The sequence below is a fragment of the Mustela erminea genome, chromosome 11 (assembly GCF_009829155.1).
Source record: "Mustela erminea isolate mMusErm1 chromosome 11, mMusErm1.Pri, whole genome shotgun sequence".
NCBI lineage: Eukaryota > Metazoa > Chordata > Mammalia > Carnivora > Mustelidae > Mustela > Mustela erminea.
In genome coordinates this window covers 84,328,108-84,354,174 of record NC_045624.1, presented here as the reverse complement: position 1 = coordinate 84,354,174, position 26,067 = coordinate 84,328,108, and the positions used below count along the sequence as shown (strand labels likewise).

The 26,067-nt window shown below is 41.5% G+C and overlaps 1 protein-coding gene across 8 annotated transcripts in view; it reads right to left on the bottom strand.

The window, feature by feature from the left end:
- Window positions 1-26,067, bottom strand: part of MAGI2 (membrane associated guanylate kinase, WW and PDZ domain containing 2) — a 1,338,391-nt gene that overhangs the window by 71,278 nt on the left and 1,241,046 nt on the right. For all 8 annotated transcript variants that reach the window (XM_032304940.1, XM_032304942.1, XM_032304941.1 and 5 more), the window contains one exon: window positions 3,104-3,242. In XM_032304940.1, the coding sequence (XP_032160831.1) occupies window positions 3,104-3,242 (139 nt within the window). The remainder of the gene's footprint in view (window positions 1-3,103; window positions 3,243-26,067) is intronic.

Below are 26,067 nucleotides of genomic sequence, written 5' to 3'. Positions count from 1 at the left end.
CAGAGCTCCCCTTCCCAGCATCATTAAAATGCACTCTTTTATTGTGGACAAAAGATTCGGCTTCATGATATAGTCTAACTGGTGCTGGAGGAATTAGGTTGCTCTTCAGCTGTGGGCACTCCTTTTAAGCTGGGGTCATTTGTAAGCTCCATGACGGTGGCTGCTTCTTCAGCTTGCTCCCTGGGACAGGAAAGAGTTGGCATGGCAGCCGTGAGATGGCTGTCCTGTCTTCAGAAAGATCTGCTTGCAATGTTGGCCTCCAGGACTTTGACCATAAACTGTCTCCTACACTAATATACACCCTTCCCTAAAGGATAAGGGTATCTCCTGTGCAACTGTGCAGACAACACAGTGTATGCTGATGACCTGCTTTTCTTCTGGGAGTCTAGAATTTTGGTATGTGCTCGTGAAGTGTGCCTGCTTGGGTAGCATAGTATAAATCCTGGTGCCAGGTTCTAATGAGCTTCTCTGGGCAACAGTATCACAGGTTTATTACTGTGTTTTTGTTGCTGGGGAAGAGTGCTCTCTGGGTGACCCCTCATGAGAAAAACAGAGAGGGGGAGGGAGAGAGAGAATAAGGAATCTTGCACCTGGATTCCTCAAATTTTGCCTTATAAATCTTAGCTGTGAGTACAACTCTATTCTGTGCCCTGGGAGTCTTTCTAGTAGATCTCTGAATGTGGGATGGTCTTGGGGACCCCATTAGTTGCTATGAGATTCCAGAAATATCACTTGATGGCATTATCCCCAGAGATGCTGGTCTGATCCCTAACCTTCTTGGTTGCTCATGCAAAACCAGGCATCTTTCAGCTTAGATGGTAATGTTTACTTAGTTCGTGATTATTCTTTTACTTCCCTAAAGGAGATGGCTCTGTTCTATTAAATTGGATATTCTGTGACATAATCTTTAAAATTAATTTACAGTCAAAATCTGTGTCAGTCTAACTTCAACAGTAGCCGACAAACTCTAACCATTAGCAATCATGATTTAATGTTACATTTTAGAAGAATAGATTTAGAAGAAATTCTGCAAAATGACAGGAGTTAACTGTATTGATGACTGGGCCCTCAAAACTGTGTTCAGATGTTTAACAAACTCTCTGTTTGTTAAATTCAATCTTAACCAGGTATTCTCAGGTGATGTTAAGAATTAAAGGGATCATGCTGACATGATGTTGAATTTTCGTCTTGTCCCCAAAACACGTTTTTAGTTTTTCTTTTAAGATGCTTTAAGGCAGCCTCATATGTGGGCATCACAGTTTGAGTGATGCTGCCAGTTGGTCAACAATAATGTTCTAACTGCTTACTGTAGACGAGCTGCTGAAAAGATGTACCCAACAGGGATTCTAGAACAGAACAGACAGGTCTGGGTAGCCATGTGGTTCAGATTAACTTTTCAAAGATTAACTTGTTAGGACCTAAGAGTAATACTGAACGGACATTCCGTGGCTCAGATAACAGGTCTTGCTGTGGAATGAAGGATACCTTTAAAATAAGGTATTTTTTAAAAGAGCTTTACCCATCCTTTTTTTTTTTTTTTTAAGGATATCATTTATTTATTTGACAGAGAGAGAGAGAGAAAGACAGCGAGAGAGGGAACACAAGCAGGGGCAGAGGAAGAGGGAGAAGCAGGGCCCCCACTGAGCAGGTAGCCCAACACAGGGCTCGATTCCAGGACCCTGAGATCATGACCTGAGCTGAAGGCAGATGCCCAAGGACTGAGCCACTCAGGTGCCCCTAAAATAAGGTATTTTCTAGAAGTGACAAACTGTCATAGGTCGGTTTCATATTACTGGATTGCTTAGTTCTCTGGGGTGCAAAAAGTCACTCTATTCCAAGAGTAGGATTCTTTACAAAGGGATTAGCACCAGTGCCACTTAACAGGATCAGGCCTGTCCTTATTGCTAATATTAATATTTAAACATATATTATTAGATCCAGATATTAAGGATGGGAACCTGGGATGAAGTCTTTCCTGGGGCATAGAGCCAAGCCTACAAAAACTTCTCAGTGCTTTCCTTAGTTGAGTACTTGCCAGTGCTTTTGGGGTTTTCCAAGATCCCGAAAACAAAGTTTTTGAGGGCATTTGAATTCATATATTTCAACTGAACTCAAGACTATCCTGCACCATTAACTAAGGAAGTGTTCAATTATTTGGTAGTTAGGCAAGTTTCCCATGATTAAGGTAAGCATAATTAGAGAGGGAAAAGTGTTATTTAGAGAGAGAGAGAAAGTGTGTGTGTGTGTGTGTGTGTGTGTGGTGGGGGGGGGGGTAGGGATGAAAGCTAGCATCTAGATCAACAATTTGAGCTTATTATTTATTTAGGTCCCACTGCCCTAATTTGGACAGGTGTTCTCAGCACTGTTCTTCACTGATGTCTGTCTGTCTTTCTGACACTCCTTGACATTAACTACAGCCCAGCTAAGGGGCTGATGCCTCTCACCTAATGACCACCCAACAGTTTCTTAGTCAACCTGTCAGTGGTGCCTTCAATGGACTGCTGAGAAGTAACACCATAGAGACTCCTGAAGGCAGAGCTAATGCACTTCCATGCCTTCTGGAAGAGCACAGAGATGCACAGTGTTAAGAATGAATTCTTGGACAGTCCCAAAGTACCAAGAAAATGCAACCACTGCGTGAACTGAAGTTTACATTCTCATTTTCCCACCAGAAGATTTGCTCTTGCTTGTCCCCTGGCCCCGGTCGCACAGCCTATGGGACAGTGTGACACATGAGCGATTTTAGGAAACAACTGAGAAATTACTGTGGACTCAAATGAACAGAAGACTTTTCGTCAAACTGCAAAAGTTCTAATGTATAAGTGGTGGCTGGCTCTCCCTGCACACTCAGAGATGCCCTGGAAGGTTCTCTATTTGCTATTTTAAACATCACTTAACCAAGGGAGTAAAAGAAAGAGCTCACACACATATCAATCTTGTGCTTCAAAGTACATATGCATATATACCTGTGTCTATATACATCTCTTGAAAGCTAAATATATTTAGGTAGACTTGGAGGACTGATATACTTGTACAAATAAGCAGAGCCATTTATAGTACACAGAAGAAAGAGAAAAAAGGTGAATCAAAACGTGAAACGTACCATACTCCGGGACCTGCCCTGTCCCACGTTTCAGCAGGAGACGGACCCTTCTTCCTCCCGACTTGATAAGTTCTATCGCTCTGGAGTGTGTCATGTCCCTTGTGCTCTCCCCGTTGATTTCGATGATTTGATCTCCTACCTGTTAATTAAGGAAACATTAACTCAGCCAAAGATGTATCCACTCAAACTGCATTTCCAACAGATCAGAAAAGCATCCTTTAGAGGACCAGACTCCAGAGGGCATCTGAACACTTTGGTTGTACCCTGTTGCTTCTTTGAAGTGGCTAATTCTTCGCTGCATCCTGAATCTGACCAACAAACTTGATTTACCTTGACATGAGTGAAAACCTCGGACCACACGTTGGGGTGGTATGTTACTTATTTTTAGTCAGTGTGGCAGAAGCTTTACTTAAACTTTTGGCATTTTTTTTTTTTTTAAATTAGGGACTGTGTTTGATACCACAATTCCCAATAAACCTGGTACCTTCACTTTGAAACAAGAAGTAAATATTTTAAGGCCTTTTCATTGAACACAGTACCAGCGCTGGGCTTAGTGCAGCATTTCATTCAGCATGCTGGATGGGATGATTGGTTTTGGGGCTTCTCTGAGAATTTTTATCATGCATCATTTAAATTTCCCTGGGTGCTATTGTGATTTTGCCTTCTTTGTAAACATGGCTGGTTGATATTCAAGTTTGATGATGAGTTTTCTATCACAGTCCTTTGAATTAAAATTGAGATCCTCCATTCTCCACACACGACTAATGCCCTTGCTAAATCTTTACCATGCTCACACCTGATTGCCAGAACTGTTTGGTTAAATACCAATCCCTCTTGAATTGTTAGAAATGCCTGGGCTCCATAAGCAATTCCCATTTAGCCTTCGTGAATAGATATCTGGAATAAAAGAGGTTCAACCACGAACACATCATGTAACTCCCACAGTACCATTACTGTCAGGAACTTTTGAATTAAAATATGTTTCATTTCAGTGCAAGTCACTTAAGATAAATTAGCCAGGAAAAACACAATGAGTTGCTTTGCAAAAATGCTATTTTAGTTGGGTCCCTTAAAGCAGATCTCAACTTAAACTCTGTAACACAGACAGAATTGCAAATAAACTCTCTAGCGCAGTGCATTATCACGATGGAGACAGGGCAAGAACAGGAACAAAAAGTGGCCATCACAACTGCGGGATGGCACTAAAATAAGACCACTCCCTACCCCCAAAATGGGGGGAAAGAACAAACACGTTTGTTATAGCTAGGGAGCAACATCTATCTTCCTTCTTTCTTTCCTCCCCTTCCTCCCTCCTTCCTTCCTTTCCTTTCTCTCCCTCCCTTCTTTTTTAAAGATTTATTTATTTAAGAGAGAGAGAGAGAGAGAGAGAGAGAATGAGCAAGGGAGGGGGCAGAGGGAGAGGAGGGAGAGAATCCCTAGCAGACTCCACTCTGAACACAGAGTCTGACATGGAGCTCGATTCCTGACCCATGAGATCAGGACCTGAGCTGAAACTCAGAGCTGGATGTTCAACCGACTGAGCCACCCAGGTGTCCCTGTCTCCTTTTATAAAGAGTTTGCTAGGGATAAGGACTTCAGTGTAATGAAAGCAAAGACTTCCCCTCCTCTTTGTGTACAGTGGTCTTTGAAAGTATGGTTTTTGGGCAGTGGAAGAAGTTGGCCTCACTGGTATAACTTCCAAATTTCACAGAAGAATCATGAACGACAGGACTAAATGATTTGTTTTAGAGCAATGTTTGCCACATTTTTCTTCAGGTCTCTTTAATGGTCTCCTTTCCATAAGGCAATGGGCACAGCCTGAAGTCCATCACCTTACTGGAGGCCACTTCACCCAAGCCAGTGACAGAGAGGGGACCAATTACTGCTTTCCCAGCAGTTCCCAACCATGCCTGAAACGTCATGGCACAGTATTTACTTCTACAGTAAGTTGCAGAAGTGAAACAAAAGGTCCAATGAAGTTAGAATAGACTCTTCATGTTTAGTTAGACCCTCCTCTGAGCTTCATACTCGCATATCTACTTGATTACTACATGTCTTCACCTGGAGGTCCAATGGACACATTCAACTCAACACCAGTAGACTGGGATTACCATATTTCTCCCAAAGTCATTTTTCCTCTTAACGCCTCATTCTGGTTTATGATACCACCACTCACTCAAGCCAGAAACCTGAGGGTCATGCCCTGAATGTCTCAACATCCGTTTTTGCCTTCATTTGTATCCCATTGCTAACTAGCGCAAATCACACCTTTACCTGGTTTTCTAATATTCTCCTGTCACCCTCCCATCAATATCTTCTTCTGTCACTAGAGTCATTCGTCTTCTTCTTCTTCTTCTTCTTTTTTAATATTTTATTTATTTGATAGAGAGAGCACAAGCAGGCAGAGTGGCAGGGAGAGGGAGAGAGAGAAGCAGTCTCTCTGCTGAGCAAGAAGCCTGATGCAGGCCTGGATCCCAGGACCCTGGAATCATGCATGACCTGAGTCAAAGGCAGCTGCTTAACCAACTGAGCCACCCAGGTGCCCCACTAGAGTCATTCTTCTAAGAGACCTCTCCCCAAATGCTTCATGCCTATTGAAGCCTCCAGCATTTTCCACATGCTACTGCTCTCTTTGTCTTCTCCTCCCTCTAAGCCTGGTGATCTCCTGGTCTTCCTCAAGGCCAGCCTAGGCATCTTCTTCTTCTTCCTAGACCCTGTCTTCTTCTCAAGCAGACGTTTCTAAATTCTGTATTCATTCGTCACTGCATCTTACTCCAGTATTTATCACACTTTGCTACAGTTATACTTTTCTGTCTTTCCTCCTAGACTTGTAGCTTCTTCACTCATCAAATGATTTCTGGGCACTTATCATGTGCTAGAGAGTCTACTAGGGAGATAAGATAAAGACAGAAACAAATGGTATAGTTTTTATCTATCTATAGTTTCTCAGTCTAACTGGAGATAAAGTGGGTATCTATCTATCTATAGTTTCTCAGTCTAACTGGAGATAAAGTGGGTAATAAGATTATTTTTCAATATATCTTTGCTATGACTGAGACATTAACAAAGTGCTAAGGGAATACATAGAGGGTCATCTAACTCAGAATGGGTGAACTAGTAGTTAGGGAGAGCTTTCTGGAAGTGGTGACATCTCAACTGAGTTTTGAAGTTCTCAGTAAGAATTCCCTGGGTGAAGGAGGAAGAAAAGCATTCTAGGTAGAGAAAGCAGTGTGTGCAAAGACCCTGAGACTTGAGAGCATGGTATATTTGGGGAACTGTCAGGTAGTTTATTCTGCTATTCAGGAGTTCAAGCTTTATTTATTTTAATTTTTTAATTTTTAATTTTTTTAAAAAAATTATTCACTTGAGAGAAAGAATGAACAGTTAGGGAGACAGAGGGAGAAGCAGGTTCCCTGCTGAGCAAGAAGCCCGATGCAGGGCTCGATCCCAAGACCCTGAGATCATAACCTGAGTTGAAGACAGACCCCTTAAATAACCGAGTCACCCAGGTGCCCCTATTTTTTTTTTATTTTTTAAAAATATCTTATTTCCTTATTTATTTGAGCAGAGGGGAGGAGCAGAGGCAGAGGGAGAGATCTTCAAACAGATTCCATGTTGAGTGCAGAGCCTGACGTGGGGCTCGATCCCAGGACCTTGAGATGCTGACCTGATCTGAAACCACGAGCTGGATACTCAACTAACAGAGCCACCCAGGTAGCCCATGGGACTTGGGAGGGGGAGTTCTTTTTAATGATATATCTTATATGGTACACATGGTACGTATTTGTGAATAAATGAAACATTTATACATGGCTTATCTTGAGAATCATGGGAAAAGGGGTTATAAACACTCTTGACCCCCAAATCAACCCTTGCTAGTCACCATTGCCTGAGGAAACTTCTATCTTGAGACTGACACTGTAATAGAGTCATGTGGAGGGCAAAGAAATCTCATGGTGTTACAGAAGTGGTCACATGTCGTCTGCATTCTGGTCACATACTTGAGTATAGTAAGACTTGGAAATTTGATGTTTTTCATTCTCTTGTGCATTTCTTACGTTTCCTTTCTCCTACTAAGAGTTCATGAGAACTGAGGGAAGAGACATTAGCATGGGAGAGAGAGGTGGCGGATTGGAAGACTGCAGGACTGGTTGAGAGACAGAGGGGTTCAAGGGCTCTATGGGGGCCCCACTGATATCTCCTATGCGGGAGTTTCAGGGCTGGGGCTCTGGGAAGGGTCAGGGCTGTTATTTTTACTGAGCACCCAGGAGCATGGCCTGACCTCTTGGCGTGGCAGATTTCCATACTTTTACCTTTTGATATAGTGTCTCCTCAGAGGGAGAAGAGAACATCTTTGATGCTGGTTGGAGAAAGGATCCTTAGCCTTTGTCTAAGACTTCCAGTCCCTTCCAAAGTCCCCTCCCCATGACAGGACATGGGAGGATGGAGTCTGCTGATTTCCTGCCTCATTGAAAGCAGTGGAAGTTTGGGTATAGTCCTAGATCTTATCAAATTCAGAAAAAAAGAAAAATTGGTGTGGTTGGATGCCAGTCAGGTAATAAGACGGAAATGCTGTCCCTGTCACAGACTCTGAATCTTACAAAGTATGCTGAGCAGATTATAAAAGTGGGCCAACTCATTTGCACCTAGTATCATTGATAATAAACTCAGTGGGAGCCCAGACTCAAGACCCCTGTTCCTTTTTTTGTGAAATGATGGAAATTGTACAAAAGACTTAATTTTTATTTTTACCTCACTCGTAGTGGTATACACAGTCATCTTAAATGGGACTCCCTAAATAAATTCTGTATTTGATTCCTTTTGCTTTCATCCTTATTACATGGATATATAAGGAGTCTGTCAGGGCAGAAGAGGTTCCCTGATTACCTTCCTATGTCGTCTGACTTCACTGCAGCTGTCAGGATGTGGCCAGTTGAAAAGCATCACTTTCCTCCCTTACGTGTGAACCAACTGGGGGAATTAATTTGATAAAACCATTGGGAAATTTGCAGTCCTTTCAGGGATGAAGAAGAAAGACGAGAACTATCTTCAACAAAGCTCTGTTACTCAAATGGAACTTTACACAACTCTTCCATTTATTGGGGCACCTGGGTGGCTCAATCAATTAAACGTCCGACTCTTGACATCAGCTCAGGTCTTGATCTCAGGATTGTGAGTTCAAGCCCTCCTTTGGGCTCCATGCTGGGTGTGAAGCCTACTTAAGAAAAAACAAAAACAAACAAACAAAAAAACCCCCCAAAAAACCCCCCAGAAAACCCCAAACCCACCAACCAACCATTGACCTGTTCTTAGAGAATTTTTAAAATATCAAGTTCTTGTTAGAATTGAGAGAGAGAGAGGGGTACAGGGAGAGAGAAAAAGGGAGGTGGGGAGAGAGGGAGACCCAAAGTTCACGAACACATGTGTGCTAATTTGGGTGTGTCAAGGAGATGTCAAATTTAGGAAACTAACCAAAGATGAAATACTTATATCTGTGGTTGCCTTGGAGTAACTAACAGCCCTACAGCAATATCTTGGGGCAAGGAATGAGATAAGACAGCTCTCTCACAAACTGATGGTTGGCTGAGGGGATGGCAGCGGGGTGACTGGCAAAATGGGTGAAGGGGGGAGGGATGTACAGGCTTCCCGTTATGGAATAAGTAAGTCACAGGGATGAAAAGTACAGCTTCGGGAAGTCTACGGTATTGTAATAGTGTGTATGGTGACACAAGCAGCTACACTTATGAGCACAGCATAACGCACAGATTTGTTGAGTCACTATGTTGTACACCAGAGGCTAATGTAATATTGTGTGTCAACTGTACTTCAATAGAAAAAAAAGGAAAAAGACAAGACAAGACTGCCCTCTGTTGGCACAGCCTAGTAACTTCTGCATTTCTACTCCCACATTTCCGTTCAATACATCATGGCGGATTTTTCTTTAACTAAGCTGTTACCAAATCCTAGAACTTGCCAGGGGGTCTGCAGGTAAAACATTTTCTCTTCTTATTGGAAAACCAAGACAGAGAAAGGTAAAAGTTTCAATATTTCTTAAGTGGTTAATAGATCAAGTCGTAGGGAGAGAAATGTAAACTCCGACCTGTGTGCATTTTTGTAGCGAAGTTGTAGAGAAAGTATTTGGCTTGGCTCAATGAAATATTTATAAGAACTCAATTAATCTTGGATTTCCTTTAACCGTAAGTCACAGTCGTTCCCGCTCAAGTCTTGCTCCGACATCTCACGAACATGCTTCGTGGGGTACTAACTTGACTGCCCTCCCACAAGCATCTATCCTGCGTGATTATACATGACTAAAATCCTAGGTTATAATGTGAGGGTTTGAGTTCTTTCCGAATTTTATACAAACAAACAATGGATATCTCTCTTCCTCATTTCATGGAGGATTTAGCTTTGGACCATTTTTATGGCTAATGATCTGAGATCACAGGGTAGCACCACCAAATTTTTCACTTACAGGCTGGCTTCTCTTGCCGACTCCAGACTCCTCGTGGGCAGGGGTCATACCTACTGTCATCTACACAGTTGCTGACAAGTAGGCCTGTGGTTAATCACAGTTGACTACGTGGTTGAAGTTTGCTTTTCAGTTAGAGTGGCTGTCTGTCTTCTCACGATACAGTGAGTTCAGCTTTTGAGCATCTCTGCAGATCTTAATGCTTTCTTGAAATGCTGCCTCAAGCCCTTCTAACTACACCACAGCAATTTCAATAGTACTTAGAGGAGGCCAGTGAGATTTCAGTAATGGTGACCTACAAAAATTGGTAGAGACAGGTAAAGCAATGGGAAACAAATGCTAAAGGATTGAAAGAAAGCAGAATGGAGGCTGAGTATGAAAGAAATCATAAAGTGCCAGGAAAAAAAAAATTTGAATCAGACTGTGGGCCGCTGCCCGCCACGGGCACCATCACCAGGTGCTCTGACAACAGGACCCCTGGGCCTTGATGGTCCTGCTGAAGCAAAGGGACAGGCTGATTTTCAACTTGAATAGGTAATGGCTGCTTTCACAATTAACTTTTGTTAGATATTATTTAATAACTCTTACAGTAAAAATGTTTTCTAGGTGGTTATACTGTTTTGGCTAACTTCCCATGTCTTCCACGAGGCTGGTGCCTAAGATAGATGAGATCCAAGCCTCTCTTTACGACCTGGCTCTTGTTCCAAACGTTGCGCACTACTGCTTCAACAAGGCGCAGGAGCCCAGCAAGTCAGCAGCTTTTCCAGAGGGAAAGTTCCCAACCCAGTTGGAAACAGAAGCACGTGTCTGAGAGCACCAAAACTCTGCAACTTTTATTTGCCTCAATTAATATATACACGGAGAACTGTCTGAAACTCTCTTTAGACTACGTTCTAGAAAGTAATCACTTAAAACATTCCAACTTCTCTCAAGAGACTTCACCCAAACACAAGTGTGAAACAGCCCTTCTGGATTTATAGAAGGGTCCCTCATCAACATCCTGCCTAAGCACACATCTGCTGAGAAAGGCCAAGATGGTGAGGGGAACAAGTGGGGAACAAGAAGTTAGGGGCTGCTGCAGAATTCTGAGGGGTTATCTCTTGAGGCGGGTGATGTACCCTATTTCATATCCCCCTTCAGAAGAGACTTAGTCACAGCTCAAACAAAGCTCAGTCTTTTTTTTTGTTTGTTTGTTTTTTTAAAGATTTTATTTATTTATTTGACAGACAGAGATCACAAGTAGGCAGAGAGAGAGAGGAAGGAAGGGAAGCAGGCTCCCTGCTGAGGAGAAAGCCCGATGCGGGACTCAATCCCAGGACCCTGGGATCATGACCTGAGCTGAAGGCAGAGGCTTTAACCCACTGAGCCACCCAGGCGTCCCAAAGCTCAGTCTTTGGCTTGGGCATACTGCCTGCTAGCTGGGGTGATGCTTAGGCGGGTCATTCCAAACAGGGGGCCCACTCTGGTGGAGATTCAAGGGGAGCACTCCATTCAGAAGCCCCTATTTTCTCATTATTACTTTAAAATCCTCTTATTAGAACATGAAAATAGATGTAAAATTGAAGGATGATGCAGTGCCAAGTTTGTGGGGGTCAAGTCTAAAGTACAGTTTGGCAACTTTCCCAGCAAACCTTTCTTTTTTTCCCTTGTCAGATATTTAGCAATACTAATCTTAAACAGATAATTTTATTAGACTATGTCTTCCTAAATCTCCTTGCTCTTCTAGGGCTTCTCATGGGAGCTGATGTGCCATTCTTCACGTCCTCAGGCTCCCTGATGATCTCTTCCTACCTGTCTAGAGTAGTTCTCTTCTTGTGCCCTTTGTCTAGAATCTGCCCTCCACTCTGCAAATAGCTGAATTCTACTCATCCCTTCAGACCTGCCTCAGGTATGACCACAGCCAGGAAGCCTTCCATGATCCCACCAGTCTGGGCTGGGTGCCTTTGCTCAGAGTTTCTTTAAAAGAAAGAGCTTCATCTACCACTATGTTGTAAACTCTCTAAGGGCAGAGGCTTAGCCACATGGGATATTCCCATACATATTTGTTCAATAGATGGATGTATGATTGAAAGAAAACATTTTTCAGAAGTTGTTTCTTGACTCTTTCCTCCTTATTGTGTAAACCAAATTTAGAGGCAATCTATAAAAAGTTCAAGTTTGGTTTCATGATCTATGTCAACCAGGTGGAATGATCAATTAATATAAACTATATGTAAGTGCTTTGTAAACTCCAAACTACACAAATATAATGCTGTATTATTAATTCTCATAATTACTACTATCATTGTCATCACATGGCAGAGTGGAGAAAAAAATGAACGCAGTTGTAAACTGTTTATAATGAAACTAGGAGAGAAGCAATTGAACTACTGGGGATATTTCATGGTGGAAATGAGGTAAATGTTTTTCTTAAAACATCCCTTAGAAGTGAAAAACTAAAAAAAGAAATCTTCTGTTGGTTTGGTAAGTTCTGCATTTTAGGAATTCCTATAGGATGTTGATGTTGTTTTTCTATTTTTATTCTATGATTTTAGATAGATAGTTCTTAGAAAAAGAATCTCATTGAATGCTGGACAGCTCATCCAAACCCTAAGCTAAGACAGAGGGATAACTTCCATTGTGGTGACAGACATGAACGCAAACGAAGATTTTCAAGACAAGCTGGTTAAAGCAAAATATCTTCTTTGAGGGAAAAAATAAGCACGACACTTTTCACTTTCATATGTCTGTTTACGGCTCGGGCAAGAAGAAGCAGCTAGGGAAGCATCTTGAAATGATCCACCTGAGCAGGAAGAGAAGGCCCTCATTGGCAGTTCAGCTAGTGTCTCACCCATTTGCCCAGAAATCACTTGTGTTAGGTCATGAAGTCAGTTTCCCAATTTGATTGGAAAACGACCAAAAGGAAATCAAAGAGGAAACTTTCTATTGTGGACCTGGTGTCAGCTGTCATTTCTCTTTCCTGGATGTAATCAAGAGAAAATGAGGGATTATTATTCCTAATCAGATGCAAGCATTATGCTTTGTTTGATGAGTGTGATGTTGGCAAAGGGTGACAATGGTTTTCCTGACGCCAACCCACTTGAATATTGCATCTACGTCCACTTTCTGTGTAGGTGCCAATTCCAGACCTGACACTTTCATGGTGTCAGAATGTGAAAAGATGGTGGTTCAGTCAGCTGGGATTTTGCATATAATTTAATGATGGGACTATTTCAGTGGTGTGGGCAGGGTTCAGGAATCAGAGGGCTCTTGAGGCTTGCAGGTGGGGACTGTTACCATCTCTGGCTGCAAGAACCTGGGAGAGGAAGGCAAATTTCAAGGGTCTGATGAGAGCTGTCATTCTAGAGGGGTGGGTGCTGCCAGGTTCAGCATGTGGAGGCCGGGAGCAACAGGGGGAACAAATATCTCTCTGTGGCAGACAGAATAATGTCCCCCTCAAAAGATCTAGTCTCTGGAATCTGTGAATATGTTACCTTACATGGCAAAGGGGCTTTGCAAATGTGACCTTGTGATGGGAAGTTAAGAACCTTGAGATGGAAAGATCATCATCCCACGTTGTCTGGGTGGCCCCAGTGTAATCACAAAGGTCAAAATCTGAGAAAGAGAAGATGGAAGGGCAGAAGCAGAGGTGAGAGATGAGAAAAGGTATCCCGCTGCTGGTACTAGAGATGGAGGAAGGGGCTATAAGCCAAGGAGTGTAGGTGGCTTCAGTAGCTGGGAGAGGCAAGGAAATGGCTTCTCCCCTAGAGCCCACAGAAGGAACCAGCCTTGCTGGTAAGATAACTTGATTTTAACCCACTGAAACCACTTTAGAATTCTGACCTCAAAGAACCATAAGACTGGTGGTGTTTCAAGCCACTAAATTTGTTGTTATTTGTTAAAAAACCATTACACTTTCTATTCTCTCTCTACAGGCCCTCTGATCTGCTATACTTCTCAGCAGCAAAATCCAACAGGAAACCGGAGAGCAAGAGAGTTTGTGTGATGAAGGCTAGGATCAGTTCCCCAGGACACAGAATAGGGAAAGAAGGAAAGACAATGGATCCAGGAGGAGGCAGAACAAAAGAACAGATTTAAAAACAATGAATGAATATGACATATGAAGGCTGCTATGGTCTGATTGTTTATATCCCCTCAAAATTCATATGTTGAGATCCTAACCCCCAAGGTGATGGTATTAGAAGGTGGGGGCCTGTGGGATGTGATTAGATCATGAGGACAGAGCCCTCATGAATGGGATTAGGACCCTCATAAAAGAGAACCCAGAGAGCTCCCTCACCCCTTCCAACATGTGAGGACTTCCAGCTTCCACAATGACTAGCACTAGATTTCTGCTGTTAATAAGTTACCCAGTCTGTGGTATTTTTGGTATAGTACCCAGAAGAGACTAAGACAAATGCTTTAAGAAATAATTTAAGAACAAGACATAAAAATTGGGTGGTGGCAACCATGCCCATATTGGAGAAGCTAGTTTTGGAAACCTCTTTTAATATATTTTTTAAAGGATTTATTTATTTTAGAGAGAGACAGAGAGCATGAACTGGGGGGGGGGGGTGGCAGAGGGAGACAGAGAGAAACAATCTCAAGCAGACTCCTCACTGAGCACAGAGCCCGAAGTAGGGCTCAGTCTCACAACCCTGAGATGATGACCTGAGCTGAAATCGAGTCAGATGCTTAACAGATGCCCCAGTTTAAAGATTTCATTTTTATAGAAATAGTCTCTTAAGATAGCATTATAGAAAGACAAAGGTTATGGAGTTGAATGTGCTTTTCAAAACTGACTTCCATTCTGATCCCAGCAGCAGCTGGTCACTTCCTCTTTCTCTTCCGTGTTTTTCCATTCCTCATTTCTCTCCTCTCCTTCTTCCTTTGGTCCATATAGTTGCCACAAGCATCTTTTAAAGCTCATGTCTGTGTTGGTCTCTCTCCCCTTCGGACACCTCCCCACCTCACCCCCTTCTTCTTGAGCAGAATCCAAGCTCCTTGACCCAGTGTGAAGATCACACAGGACCCTGTCACCTCATCCTTCTAGCTTATCCCCTACCGTTTTCCTGTGCTTCATCTGGCTGGCTTCTCATTCCTCCCTTCTTCATTGAGTTCTCTCATGTGGACATTTTTGCTCTTGCCCTTACCCCTGCTCGTCATTCTTACCATTCTCCTGCCCCCTCCCATCTCATTTTGCAATCATGCCCATTCTTGAAGTTTCCTCTCAAATCCTCCAAGAAGCTGTCTCTGGTCGCTCCAGGAGGAAGCTCTCCTCCTTTCTCTTGGGCTCTTCTGCACTTTAGCTATAACCTCTCTTATACTACTTACTGCAACCCTGCCTTTCATTCTAGTTATTGTGTGTTTATTTGCCCCACTACCATTTCTCACTTCTGTACTTACTGAATTATAAACTCCTGGAAAGAGGGATTTTATCTTTGTGCCTTCTAGTAATAGGTAGCACATTGCCTTAAAAATAATAGATAATAAAAACTTACTGGTAGTGGGGACAAAAATTGTTACTGCATAAAATAGAAAATAATGAATGGTAGAGAATGAGTCTTCAGAGGGAGTTGAGAGAGTGTGGGGTTTGAGGGAGAGAGTGCTCTGAGGACAGACTGCTTTGCAAACATCTGTGCCTTGCTCACTATTGTTTTTCTGCTGTTGGCTAAGGTGCTTGGCACAGGGTAGTTTCATAAACATGTCTTAAATGGATGAATAATGTTAGCTACTTCATTTTGGCCGAGGCTGACCTTGAATTCCATGAGAAGGACTTCACAGAAGTCTTTCTTACAAAATGAAGGTGAAGAAATGTCTGAAAGTAAAAACAATACCATCTTCTAACTTGCAATAAGAAATAAGCTTAGAAGAAGAAGAAGACCCAGTCACAAGGTAGAGGCATCTCTTTTCTTTTTGGTGTAACCATACCTTTGTTGGCATAAATGGGTGACAACAGACATTATTTTTTGTATTTCCTGAGTCCTGTGAGAAGTGCTGGAAAATACATTCATATAGTACTAAAATTTCCCTTTCCAGTATACAGTTTGAGGGCAAAAATCACATTTTACATTTCTAGAATATACTTTATAGAGGCAGCTAGCAAAATACTGTGTGAGTGTGAGTGTGTGTGTGTGAGAGAGAGAGAGAGAGAGAGAACAACAGAGAAAATGGTGGGTTGATTGATTGATTGGGGGGTAAAGTAAAGAAAAGAAGCAGTTCTTGATAATACACCCACCAAAGCACACTTGGGGCATTGAGGGCAAGGAGCCCGTATTACTAATCTTTGATCTCTGGTTCCTATTATCTTACTTTAAGATGAAGACGGCACTTCGGGGAGGAAAAGAGATTTGTGAAAGGCCACGTAGCACACAGGAGGAGATGACAAGACACAGGACCCTTAATGCCCAAACCCAGAATCCTCATTCTTTCTGAGATTGCTTTCGGATTGTTGAGCCATGGAGAAAGATACAAGAGTAGGTTTTTACTTAGTTCAGAATTAAAAGTTCCTTCTACATGAAGATGTGTAAGATATCTGTGATTTATCATTAACCTTTGGTAAATTGTTTAAGAATACACACATAATCACATGTCACAAATAGCTTTGAGGTCCAGGTTCATGCAAGCATGAGCAGAATGAGAAGGAAGGTCTGATGAAAGGTGGGCTTTGTGGGTCTGAACTTCCCTGATCATTTCAACAACTCTCTCCTTGACTACATGTAGTTTCTATAGTGTCAAAGTTTCAGATCAGCAGAATAACGGGTGTTCTCGTGTCTGATTTTTAAATGCACAAGGAGTATGTCTACAGGGCAGAAAAAATTCCCATCTTCCAGTGGGCTATCTTTGTTTGTTCACAAAACAAAAAACACTCTTTCTTAATAGCTTAATTTTAAGACAACTCTCCAGAGGGTCTTTACTCATTGCCACAATCTTCAATTGTACTGGAACGGAATGTGAGGATTACAATAATTTTTCTATTGATATACTAACACTGAGTACATAGAAAGTTAGAGAAGCATTGTATCACTATCATTTTGATGCACAAAATAAACATTATCTACTTTATTTTCTTTTACTATTTAAAGTCACATTTTAATTACTTAAATTTTACAAGTAGGAATGTAGCCGAGTGTCTAAAACTCTTGTTTCTGTTCAAGTTAATTCAGATTGTCCATCCATGCATGAGAACAGCTGAGCTATGAAATTGGGCAGCATGTTTTCTGGCAATAATGAGGAGATAATATTCCTTAGGAGTATTTAAGTGACATCACTATTGATAGGTTAATTGGAAATAAAAATGTAAAGCTTTCTTAAATCACTAGAATAAAAAGCCTCTGGTTTATCATAGCTTCAAAATGCACTTTTTGAACTCTCCCCACTTGGCAGTTTAGGTTAATAACTGTCTGATTAATGTAACTGTGGCTAGTCTCAGAGTTCCACGTACATCCCATGGCAAATCAGCCACTTTTAAAAGGAGACTTTCCCACTTAAATCTTGATTCACAGTCATTTTTGTTCCCTCCACTCCTTTCCCAAATGACTTGAGAAACGACTCCTGCGTCCAGGGAAATGCATGGAATGTTGGACGGAGATAAGACATGCAGTTTGATGTGAGGTCATGATATGTGACTTGAGTCACAGCTCTGGCATATGAGATACCCTCCATGTTCAGAGACGGGAGAACCCCTTGCCTCAATTTAGTGAGTTTCATAATTAATGATTTCGACAAAGATAGCTAAGGTGACATTGCTCTACCAGGTATCCTAACTAGACTCAAATCATCTTCAGTTCTCTGTGTGAACATTCACACTTGGTTGACTATAGGCAAACATTTAGATTTCTCTCCCTTTACTAACCTCTCAATTACCCAGGAGCTTATGATGCGGTCATGCACCACCTGGATGAAAAAGTTGACCCCCTCACAGTAATTAGCACTTACTGAGCATAGTTGTAAGCCAAATATTTTCCAGGTAAGTTAGAAGCATTAGCTCATTTAATTCTCAAAAAATAAAAATAATGAGCAAACATACTCTAGAGACAACAAAGCAAAATTCGAATTAAGTTTGGGAAGCAGAATTCTAACTCATAGATATAGATATATATAGATATCTATATCTGAGTTAGATATCTATATCTCTCTCTATAGCTATAGATCTCTAATTTACTGGCAGCCAGCCAATTAACTTATGAATGATGCAGAGTGGGTGCCATGGGCACCAAGAGACCAGGTTAGTCTTCGCATGGTTAGTTACTTTGAGCTGTTCCACACCACTGACTGTACCCCTTAATTTGGGCTAGCAGGTACTTTTAACACTTGGTGTGGAGAGACACCAAGAATGACTTGGATCCACTTAATCATGCTTCCCTGATCCTTCCACTTCCTTCAGTGTGTTTTCTGTCCTTGGTCCTTGCCTTGGATGATGGCCCTCATCATCTCTTCCCTTCAGTTTCTTACACTTCCAGGTCATCTTTGGCTATCTCTAGTGTGGTCCCTCAAATCTGCCTGGGTTTACTACTTTTAAAGGCTGACCCCTTCTATATGGTCTCTGTATAATCTTGTATTGTTTTTGGTGTGATGCTGTCTTGTCATTTTACAAATATGGGCCACGTGTCACCAAAAAGACTGAGTATAAATGAGTGAGTGGAAAGTTTCAAATTCATCAACATTTCTAGGAAAAACAATTCCACAGGCTTATCCTGCTGGAGAATCTTTGGTTTCTAATCACCTTTGTTTTCTAAGGATACCACATGGCTACTGTCACTTGTTTGACTGAAGTGTTTCTAGGCACAGAGGTATAAATGCATGATTGATTTATTTTCCCAATAACTGCTACCAGCTGTGCTCTGTTGACCTCCCTCCACTGCTTACCCTCTGGGTAGTACTCCAATTCCATTATCTTTCAACACTTGCAGCTATTAAAAAAGCCTAGTGCAGTTAGCACTGCAATCTTACTTCCAATTAAAAGCTCCCCTTCCCACCACAGACTGGGCTGAAGGCTTGAACCACTTACATGGGGAAAGAGTCTTGTTCTCTCTCTCCCAACACCTCCTTCTTTCTCCTCACCATCTGTTAGAGAAGCTCTGATGGCCAGGTAGTGAAGAGGTTAGTGAAGAGTTACTGGTGGATAGCCTGCCTTCCTCTTTTTGTTGCTGTTCTAGGTGGCGGTTCTCAATCACATGTTCATTTTGTGCCAGGGACTGTCTTAGGTGCTGGAGTATTATGGGAATGAAGATAAAATTTCTAACCTCAGGGAAATTAAACTCAGTGGACATCCAAACGCTGCCTCTCTCCTAAGGATGCCTTGGGTCACTTCTTTGGAAGACCTGATGTGGCATTTCTATGTTGGGACACACTGGTGAGGTTGGCCTCTTCTTTTGCTATTTGGCACAATGGGTAATATAACCTACAGCCTCTTTCAGCAGGGGTCCCTTTGGCCAGAAAATATCCCACCAGAAAGGTGTTTTAAGCCCTAAAGCACCTTCTATAGTGCTGACTCAACCCATGGGGAAATGGTGGGAATCCAGACTGCCCTAGAACTCCTCTTCTTGCTTTCTCTCTTTCCTCTTTCTCTCCCTTCCCCTGCTCATCAAGGTCTCTTGTGGATTCACCAGCTCAGCCCCCTCTAGATAAGAAACAATCATCAGCCTCCTTTGAGATAGAAGGCGAGGAGGTCAAATATTCTCAATCTTGTGGGAGGGGAACAGGGCAAAGTCTAGTATCTCTTTCCCCCATGGGGGATGAGGAAGGGAGGAGGGAAGATTAATGCTTCCCAAACTCTGTTTTCTCCCAAAGAGAAACTTTTACTTCTACTCTGCATTGGGAGAGTATAAGAAAGGACAAATCAGAAGGACTAGTTCTGTGAAACAGCAGCTCCCAGCAGGCCACCCAAGGACATCGCTGCCCTCGCTATGGTTGATTCCGTAAGTCAGGTTGAGCCCTTACACCATCATATCTCATGGAGAGGAAGAGCAGAATAAAAACAGGGAGTTGAATAAAGCATGGAGATTATCTGTTAGTTTTGCTCATCATTCTTACTCTGGATAATTGAAAAGTGACCTCATTTTCATTTCTCCTTTAAGTTCCTTAACGGCCAAGTTTTTTGAAAAAAGGGGGTTCCTGACTATAATGTGCATAAAGGTGTTTATTATTACATATTCTTCTAAAGGTTTTAGTAGTTTGTTTTTCACACTCAGTTTTAATCCACCTGGAACTGATTTCTGTGTGTGGTGTGAAGTAGAGATTCATTTTTATCTGTATGGATAGCCACTTGTCCCGGCACCAGTTATGGGGAATCTGTTCCCCAACACTGACTTGTGAGGCTGCCTCAACCACACGTTGGGTCTCCATACCAATCGGTCTTTTCCTGGGCTTCCCACAGTGTCCTTTGGTCAATAATGGCCAGCCCAGTGCCAGCATTCCTATCAGCTTGAGTCCTGTCGCCCTATACATAAATCTTGTAGGTCTTTTATAGTCTCATGTTTTTACAGTCTCACATTTATTCTCATTTTCAAATACAAATAATTTCTCAAATCTCTAGGCTCCATATAGTGAACAATCATCTGAATTGCAGGCGTAAGAAAAATACCTACACTTTATCTCTTCACTTCACTTGCAAAGTATCAGGAAGTGCCCATTGCTAACTCAAATATTTTAATTGTAATTTGCAGACAAAGGTTTTATTAGAAGTTAATCCATTAGCTGTTTAAGAGGTCTTTAGAAAATGAGAAGTGTTTTTCCCAAAGAATTAAATTAATCATATAAGTAAAAGTGGAATTATTTTAACCATCCTGTTATTTTCTTGGTGACATATTTAGGGAATGACAGAGTTATAAAGGATAAACTATTTTTCTTGCCTCATATAGTATATTTTATTATGGTAGACCATTTAATGCCCAACTGCCTATTCCAGACCATTCAAAAGTAGGTTTTCCCCAGGAGTACGTAGCAGAATTACCTAGGGAAATTTTAAGAACCATTTGGTCTCTTTTCAAATTTCGATACTCTCAACAAAGTTTTAAAAGCAATAATACACCACTAAAAAGGCAGGGCTTTTGCCCTCTACTAGAAGAACACTGATGCCATCTATTATTATGACTGTATAAAGCTGTCAAATATGAGCTTCCCTAAACTTCTATTCCATAAGTGGCCTCGTTGTATCAAGAAACGGTATCTTGGTTAACAGACATAGTTGTGACATGCCTCTTTGCCCCCTTGTTTCTGCTGTGTTCTCTCAGTCATTTCCAGTGTATTTCTATTCTCTAGTTTTCCTTTTCTAAATATAAGCTTTAGTGGATCCCTGGGAGCTACATGGAAATGCTGGATATATTCATTTCATGCCAAGACATGTTGATGTGCCAATGAAAACAGTGTGGCCAGTTTAAAAAGGCCAGCACAAATGAGTGGGGCTACAAACAACCAACCACTTAAAAATTCTGCAATTCACTGATTCCTATACTCTCCTTACAATGGGTGAGGACATTCGGTGTCATCTCCCACACGACACATCGGAACCATTTTTTCCTCGAGAGGCCTCTCTAATTAACCTTCAGAAGCTCAAGGAGCTTGGGCATGCAACATATCTAGCTCAAAGGAGGCTGCCTATTCAATACATTCCTGTAGGGCCCAGACTGGGAGGCTACCATATTGCACTTTGCCGGCTTCCCCTCAGAGCTCCTTTTAGGGTATCCAACATCTACTGTTCAAAGTCACTGTATCAACTCCTAGTTGACTTGCTTCCTTTTCTGTGCAGAAGAGTTTGAACCTTAATCTGGATCACGCAACTCTATCAATCTGCTTTCAGGTCTAGGTGGTGCTTGCTTCCTCTCCTCCTTGGGCCACTCTCTTGAAAACAGACCCCCAAACCTGTGTGACATGTCAGAGAGCTGTTGCTCTTTGTCCTAGGTAGGACCCACACAATTTTGCAGGGCAGGTAACAAGAACACAAATCATCATCCCAGGGTCACCAAAAGGGCCACATGGATTAGTTACAGAAAACAACACAAGGACTAAACACACACCCTAAGTTATATATATATATATAGTTATATATATAACTATATATATGTCTATATATATGTATATACATATATATAACTATATATATGTCTATATATATGTGTGTGTGTATATATATATGTATATATATATATTTCCCCCCAACCTTTCATTAAGGACTAAGTAGTGGAAAGTCATTTACAAATTAAACTTTATCTCAGAAGGGCAATAAATGATATGTAAATGCAGAGCTGCTTTGATTGAAACAGGGTTGTGGGTATGGGGTAGTACTGAGGCTCCTGCTAACTTTACCCCCATCTTATTTCCTGGCTTCTTTTCCGACCTCAGGAGTATCTTCAGAGTCCTGGGGTTTATCTTTTCTATATGATGAAAAAGGCATGTGGGGAAAAGGGTCATGTCTTACATGTTTCTGACCTGTTCTGTGATACTCCTGGGGCTATCTGGAATTCTAGTCTTTTCTCATATCTTTCTGTTGAAGGCCCATTAGGACCTGACTCAACTGTTATTTCCTCTAAGGATTTTCTCTGAGATAAAATTGATCTTCCCCATGGCAAATGGTCAGTGTGTTTTATTATAACTAGAAGGGTTGCATGTCTTAGATATGCTAGGATAATCTCAATTTCTAGTATTAGAGTACTAAGGTACTCTCTTGGACTCATTTTTTTTTTTTTTTTTGGTCAGACCATATTTCAATTTTTGTTTTAAAAATATGGTTATGATGGGGTGCCTGGGTGGCTCCGTCAGTTGAACATCTGACTCTTGGTTTCAGCACAGGACATGAGACTGAGCCCTGTGTTGGACTCTGCACTCAGTGTAGAGTCTGCTTGAGATCCTCTCCCTCTGCTCCCCCTCCCTGGCTTGTGGGATATATAGCTCTCTCTCCCAAATAGATAAATAAAATAAATCTTTAAAAATATACATGGCTATGGCAATTATAGCTCTTGTTGTAGTCAGCCTTATTCCTGAGTGATCGATTGATGTAGATATCATAAAGGATATATTTCTAAAGAGTAGGGATTGTCTTTGCATGGTAGACAAAGTCTAATGTCTTGATCTCTATTCTGGGATGGGAAAGCTCACGTTACCCAGCTGATAAGTAAGCTGAAGTCTGCCCAAATCCAGCCTCTTTCCTTTATGCTACTCTGCTGCCCAAAGTACTTCACTGTTTCTCTGTATACTCTAGAAACATTTACTCTAGCAAATACTGAATATATATGTGCTCAGTTGCTCAGAATTGGAAGCACACATGACCATATCTAGGCTGTGAATTGAAATATTTCCTTTTCATGCTTGCATGATTCAGAAAGGAATGTTATACTAGTCTTCAGTGCCATCTGAACTCTCTCTCCTGGTTGAAAAGCCAAGTGAATCCATTGGGATTTTTAATTTCCTGGCAGTCTGTGGTTAAGGAAACCAGCGCCCAAGAAACACAGTGGCTACTTCTCTGTGACTGGCAATGTCCGAGCCCTGCTGGCTTATCTGAGTGTAGGCTGGGGTCAGTTCCCACACCGCTGAAGTCTGTCTGTGGCTACCTACAACACTCCCAGGGGGTGTACTATTCAGCTACTAGAGGACAAAAGAAAACAAACTGGCTGGCGTGTCTCATATTCCCTGAGATCTAGGAGTTCTACTCCCTGACTTTGTACTTGTGAAGAATGATGCAGGGGGCAGCTTTTGAGGGCATCTGTAGAGGATGGGATAGAGGAGGGGAGGTACCCAGCAAGATGAAGAAGGAAGCTCTTGTACTCCTTGCCAGTATTGTTGGAAGCCTGGGGTAGACACAGGCATTAAACAGAGGTTTCTACCAGCCATGTTATTCTAAACCTCCTGAACACCCATAAGGTGGGAAGTGTTGTGCTAAGACAGTGGAGGATTTGGAGATTATTATGATACACTAACATGTATCAAAGGCTTTACAATATAATGCATTGAATTTTACTACAAACTAAAGGCATGGTAAATATTTTAAGATGAATCTCTTCCTCATACCATATGCAAAACCAATTGCTGATGGACTGTGGATTTATATGTGAAAGGTCCAACCTTAAAAGTTATTAAAAATATGACTTTAAGGGGCACCTGGTTGGCTCAGACGGTTGAACGTCTGCCTTAGTCTCGGGTCATGATTCTGGGGCCCTGGGATTGAGCCCCGCATTGGGTTCCCTACTCAGTGGGGAGCCTGTTTCTCCCTCTCACTCTGCCTGCCTCTCTGCCTACTTGTCTCTCTTTCTCTCTGTCAAATAAATAAATAAATAAATATCTTTTTAAAAATATGACTTTAAGATAGCAAAGGATGGCCTAAAGCACAAAAATGCAAGTAATTCAAAATACTGATATTTTTGAGTATAAAAAGTTAAGAAGGTGATTTCATCAGAAGAGATTATAAAGAAAAGGGAACTGCCACAAACTGGGAACAGATATATGCAGCACATATAACCAACCAAAATACAATATCTATCATGTCTAAAAATTAACCAGGAAAAGACAATGGTAACAATGGCAATGGGGCAAGAGATACCAAGTTAAGCATCAAAGAAGAGGAGAATGAAGAACTCGAGCATATAAAAAGATGTTTGTTAATAGTCAGGAAGAACATCAAAACGATAAGGATATAGCATTTTACATCCACTAGACTAACAGAAATTTAACTTCAATTTCATATCAGACATTGACAAGGACATAAAGCAGTGGGGACCCGTATCTGGCATGGAAGAGTATATATATCATTACAAACACTTTGGAAAATTATCTGGTACTATTTAGTCAACTTGAAGTTGTTCCCAGGACCCAGCAAATCCTCCTAGGAATAGACTCAGGAATTGTTGCCAAGAGAAAATCTTGTACATGTTTACCAGAAGGACTTTACAAGAATGTCTGTGATAGGGATATTTCTAATGGTAAGAACATGGAAACCATGCTAAGGCCCATCAACATGGATAAATAAATTTACATTTATATACCAAAGAACTATGCAGTAGTGAAAATAAATAAATATTGGCAGTTCATATTAAATCAGTGACTTTCGTCACCACGTTGAGCTAAAGTAATCAAGAAAATACAATTCTGTGTCTATGAAGTTCGACGACATGTGACACTGAACAATATCTTGTTGAGCAATATATCTATACATGGTAAAGTATGAAGAAAAGCAAAGGGATGATAAACACAGAATTCAGGAGAGGCGTTACCTCTGGCACATGGGGGGACAGCAATGAGAGGAGGTGAGGAAGCCTTCAAATATATTGGCGTTGTTCTATAGTGGTTGTGTGGGTACTTACTTTATTATTGTTACTGAAACTGCATATATATATTCTATAATCTCTCTTTTAGTGTATTTCATAGTAAAAATATATTCAAAAGTGTGCTGTGGGGGTGCTGAAGGTGAGTAGGAGTGGGAGGTGAGGTGGGAATTAGCATAGCTTCATGGGGAAGTCAGAGCTGGTCCTTGAGAGATGAGTAGCGTTTGAAGGACAGAGATGGGCAGAGAGGAAATTCCACCTGGAAAGAAAAGGTTGAGGAAAGGCAGGCAAGTGTGAGATGGCCTCGGGTGTCCTGGAAGCAGGAACGGCTGGGATATAAACCATGAAATCAGACTGCCAGAGAAGGATAGAAAGCTGTTTTGGGCCAGAGTGTAGAGAGCTTTTTTTTTTTTTTTAAATACAAAACCAACAAAAAACGACCACCACAAACCAAAACCAAGACCAAAGCCAAAAACCTTGACACATTTAGATCGTATCCTGCAAGCAAAGGCAGGGTGTTGAAAAAAATAAAAAAATTTTTGATTATACCAGTGCTTTAAGAATATAATTTTGAAGGTAGTATGAAACATGAATGAGAGAAATGAGACACTGGTGGGACTCATCTGGGTACTAGACTAGCTTAGGATAAAAAAGAGGTAGGTCTGTATTGTGGCAGTCAAGATGGAAAGAAATGAGGAAATGCCTAATTTGGAATCTGACTTAAGTTTCCTTCGCATGCAATTCCAGAAAGACACAGACGGAAGCAGTGTGTACTGGCTTCCTTCAGGTCAGCCCTGCTCGGGACTGAGCACACTCCCAAGTTAGGTAGCTAATTGCAAGCATCGACTCAGCAACTTACTCCCCAATTCCCTTTGATATACCTCCTGGTTTTCTCTCTGGAGCTAGGAAGGCAATTTTTGAAAATGACCCAATATTCAATATTCATTAATCCTTCCCTTTGCTTACTTACATTTGACCTTAACTTCCCTTTCTGGGCTCAGTCACTCTCTCAAGGTTTCATACAAAGCACAGTAATGCTAATAGGTTTAGGAGTCTCCTTCTCTTCCCGCAAGAAGACTAATATTGCTGACACTGTCCTAAAGACTAGTGGTATATCATTCTTTTGGCAGATAATTACACAAAGGCGTGAGACACTGAAATGGCACAATGCCAAGAACTGGTGGCTGGTTTGAAATGGGAAATGGGTGTTTTGGACATCCAACAGGCAGCTGGAAATTCAGTTTAGGCATTTAGGAGGG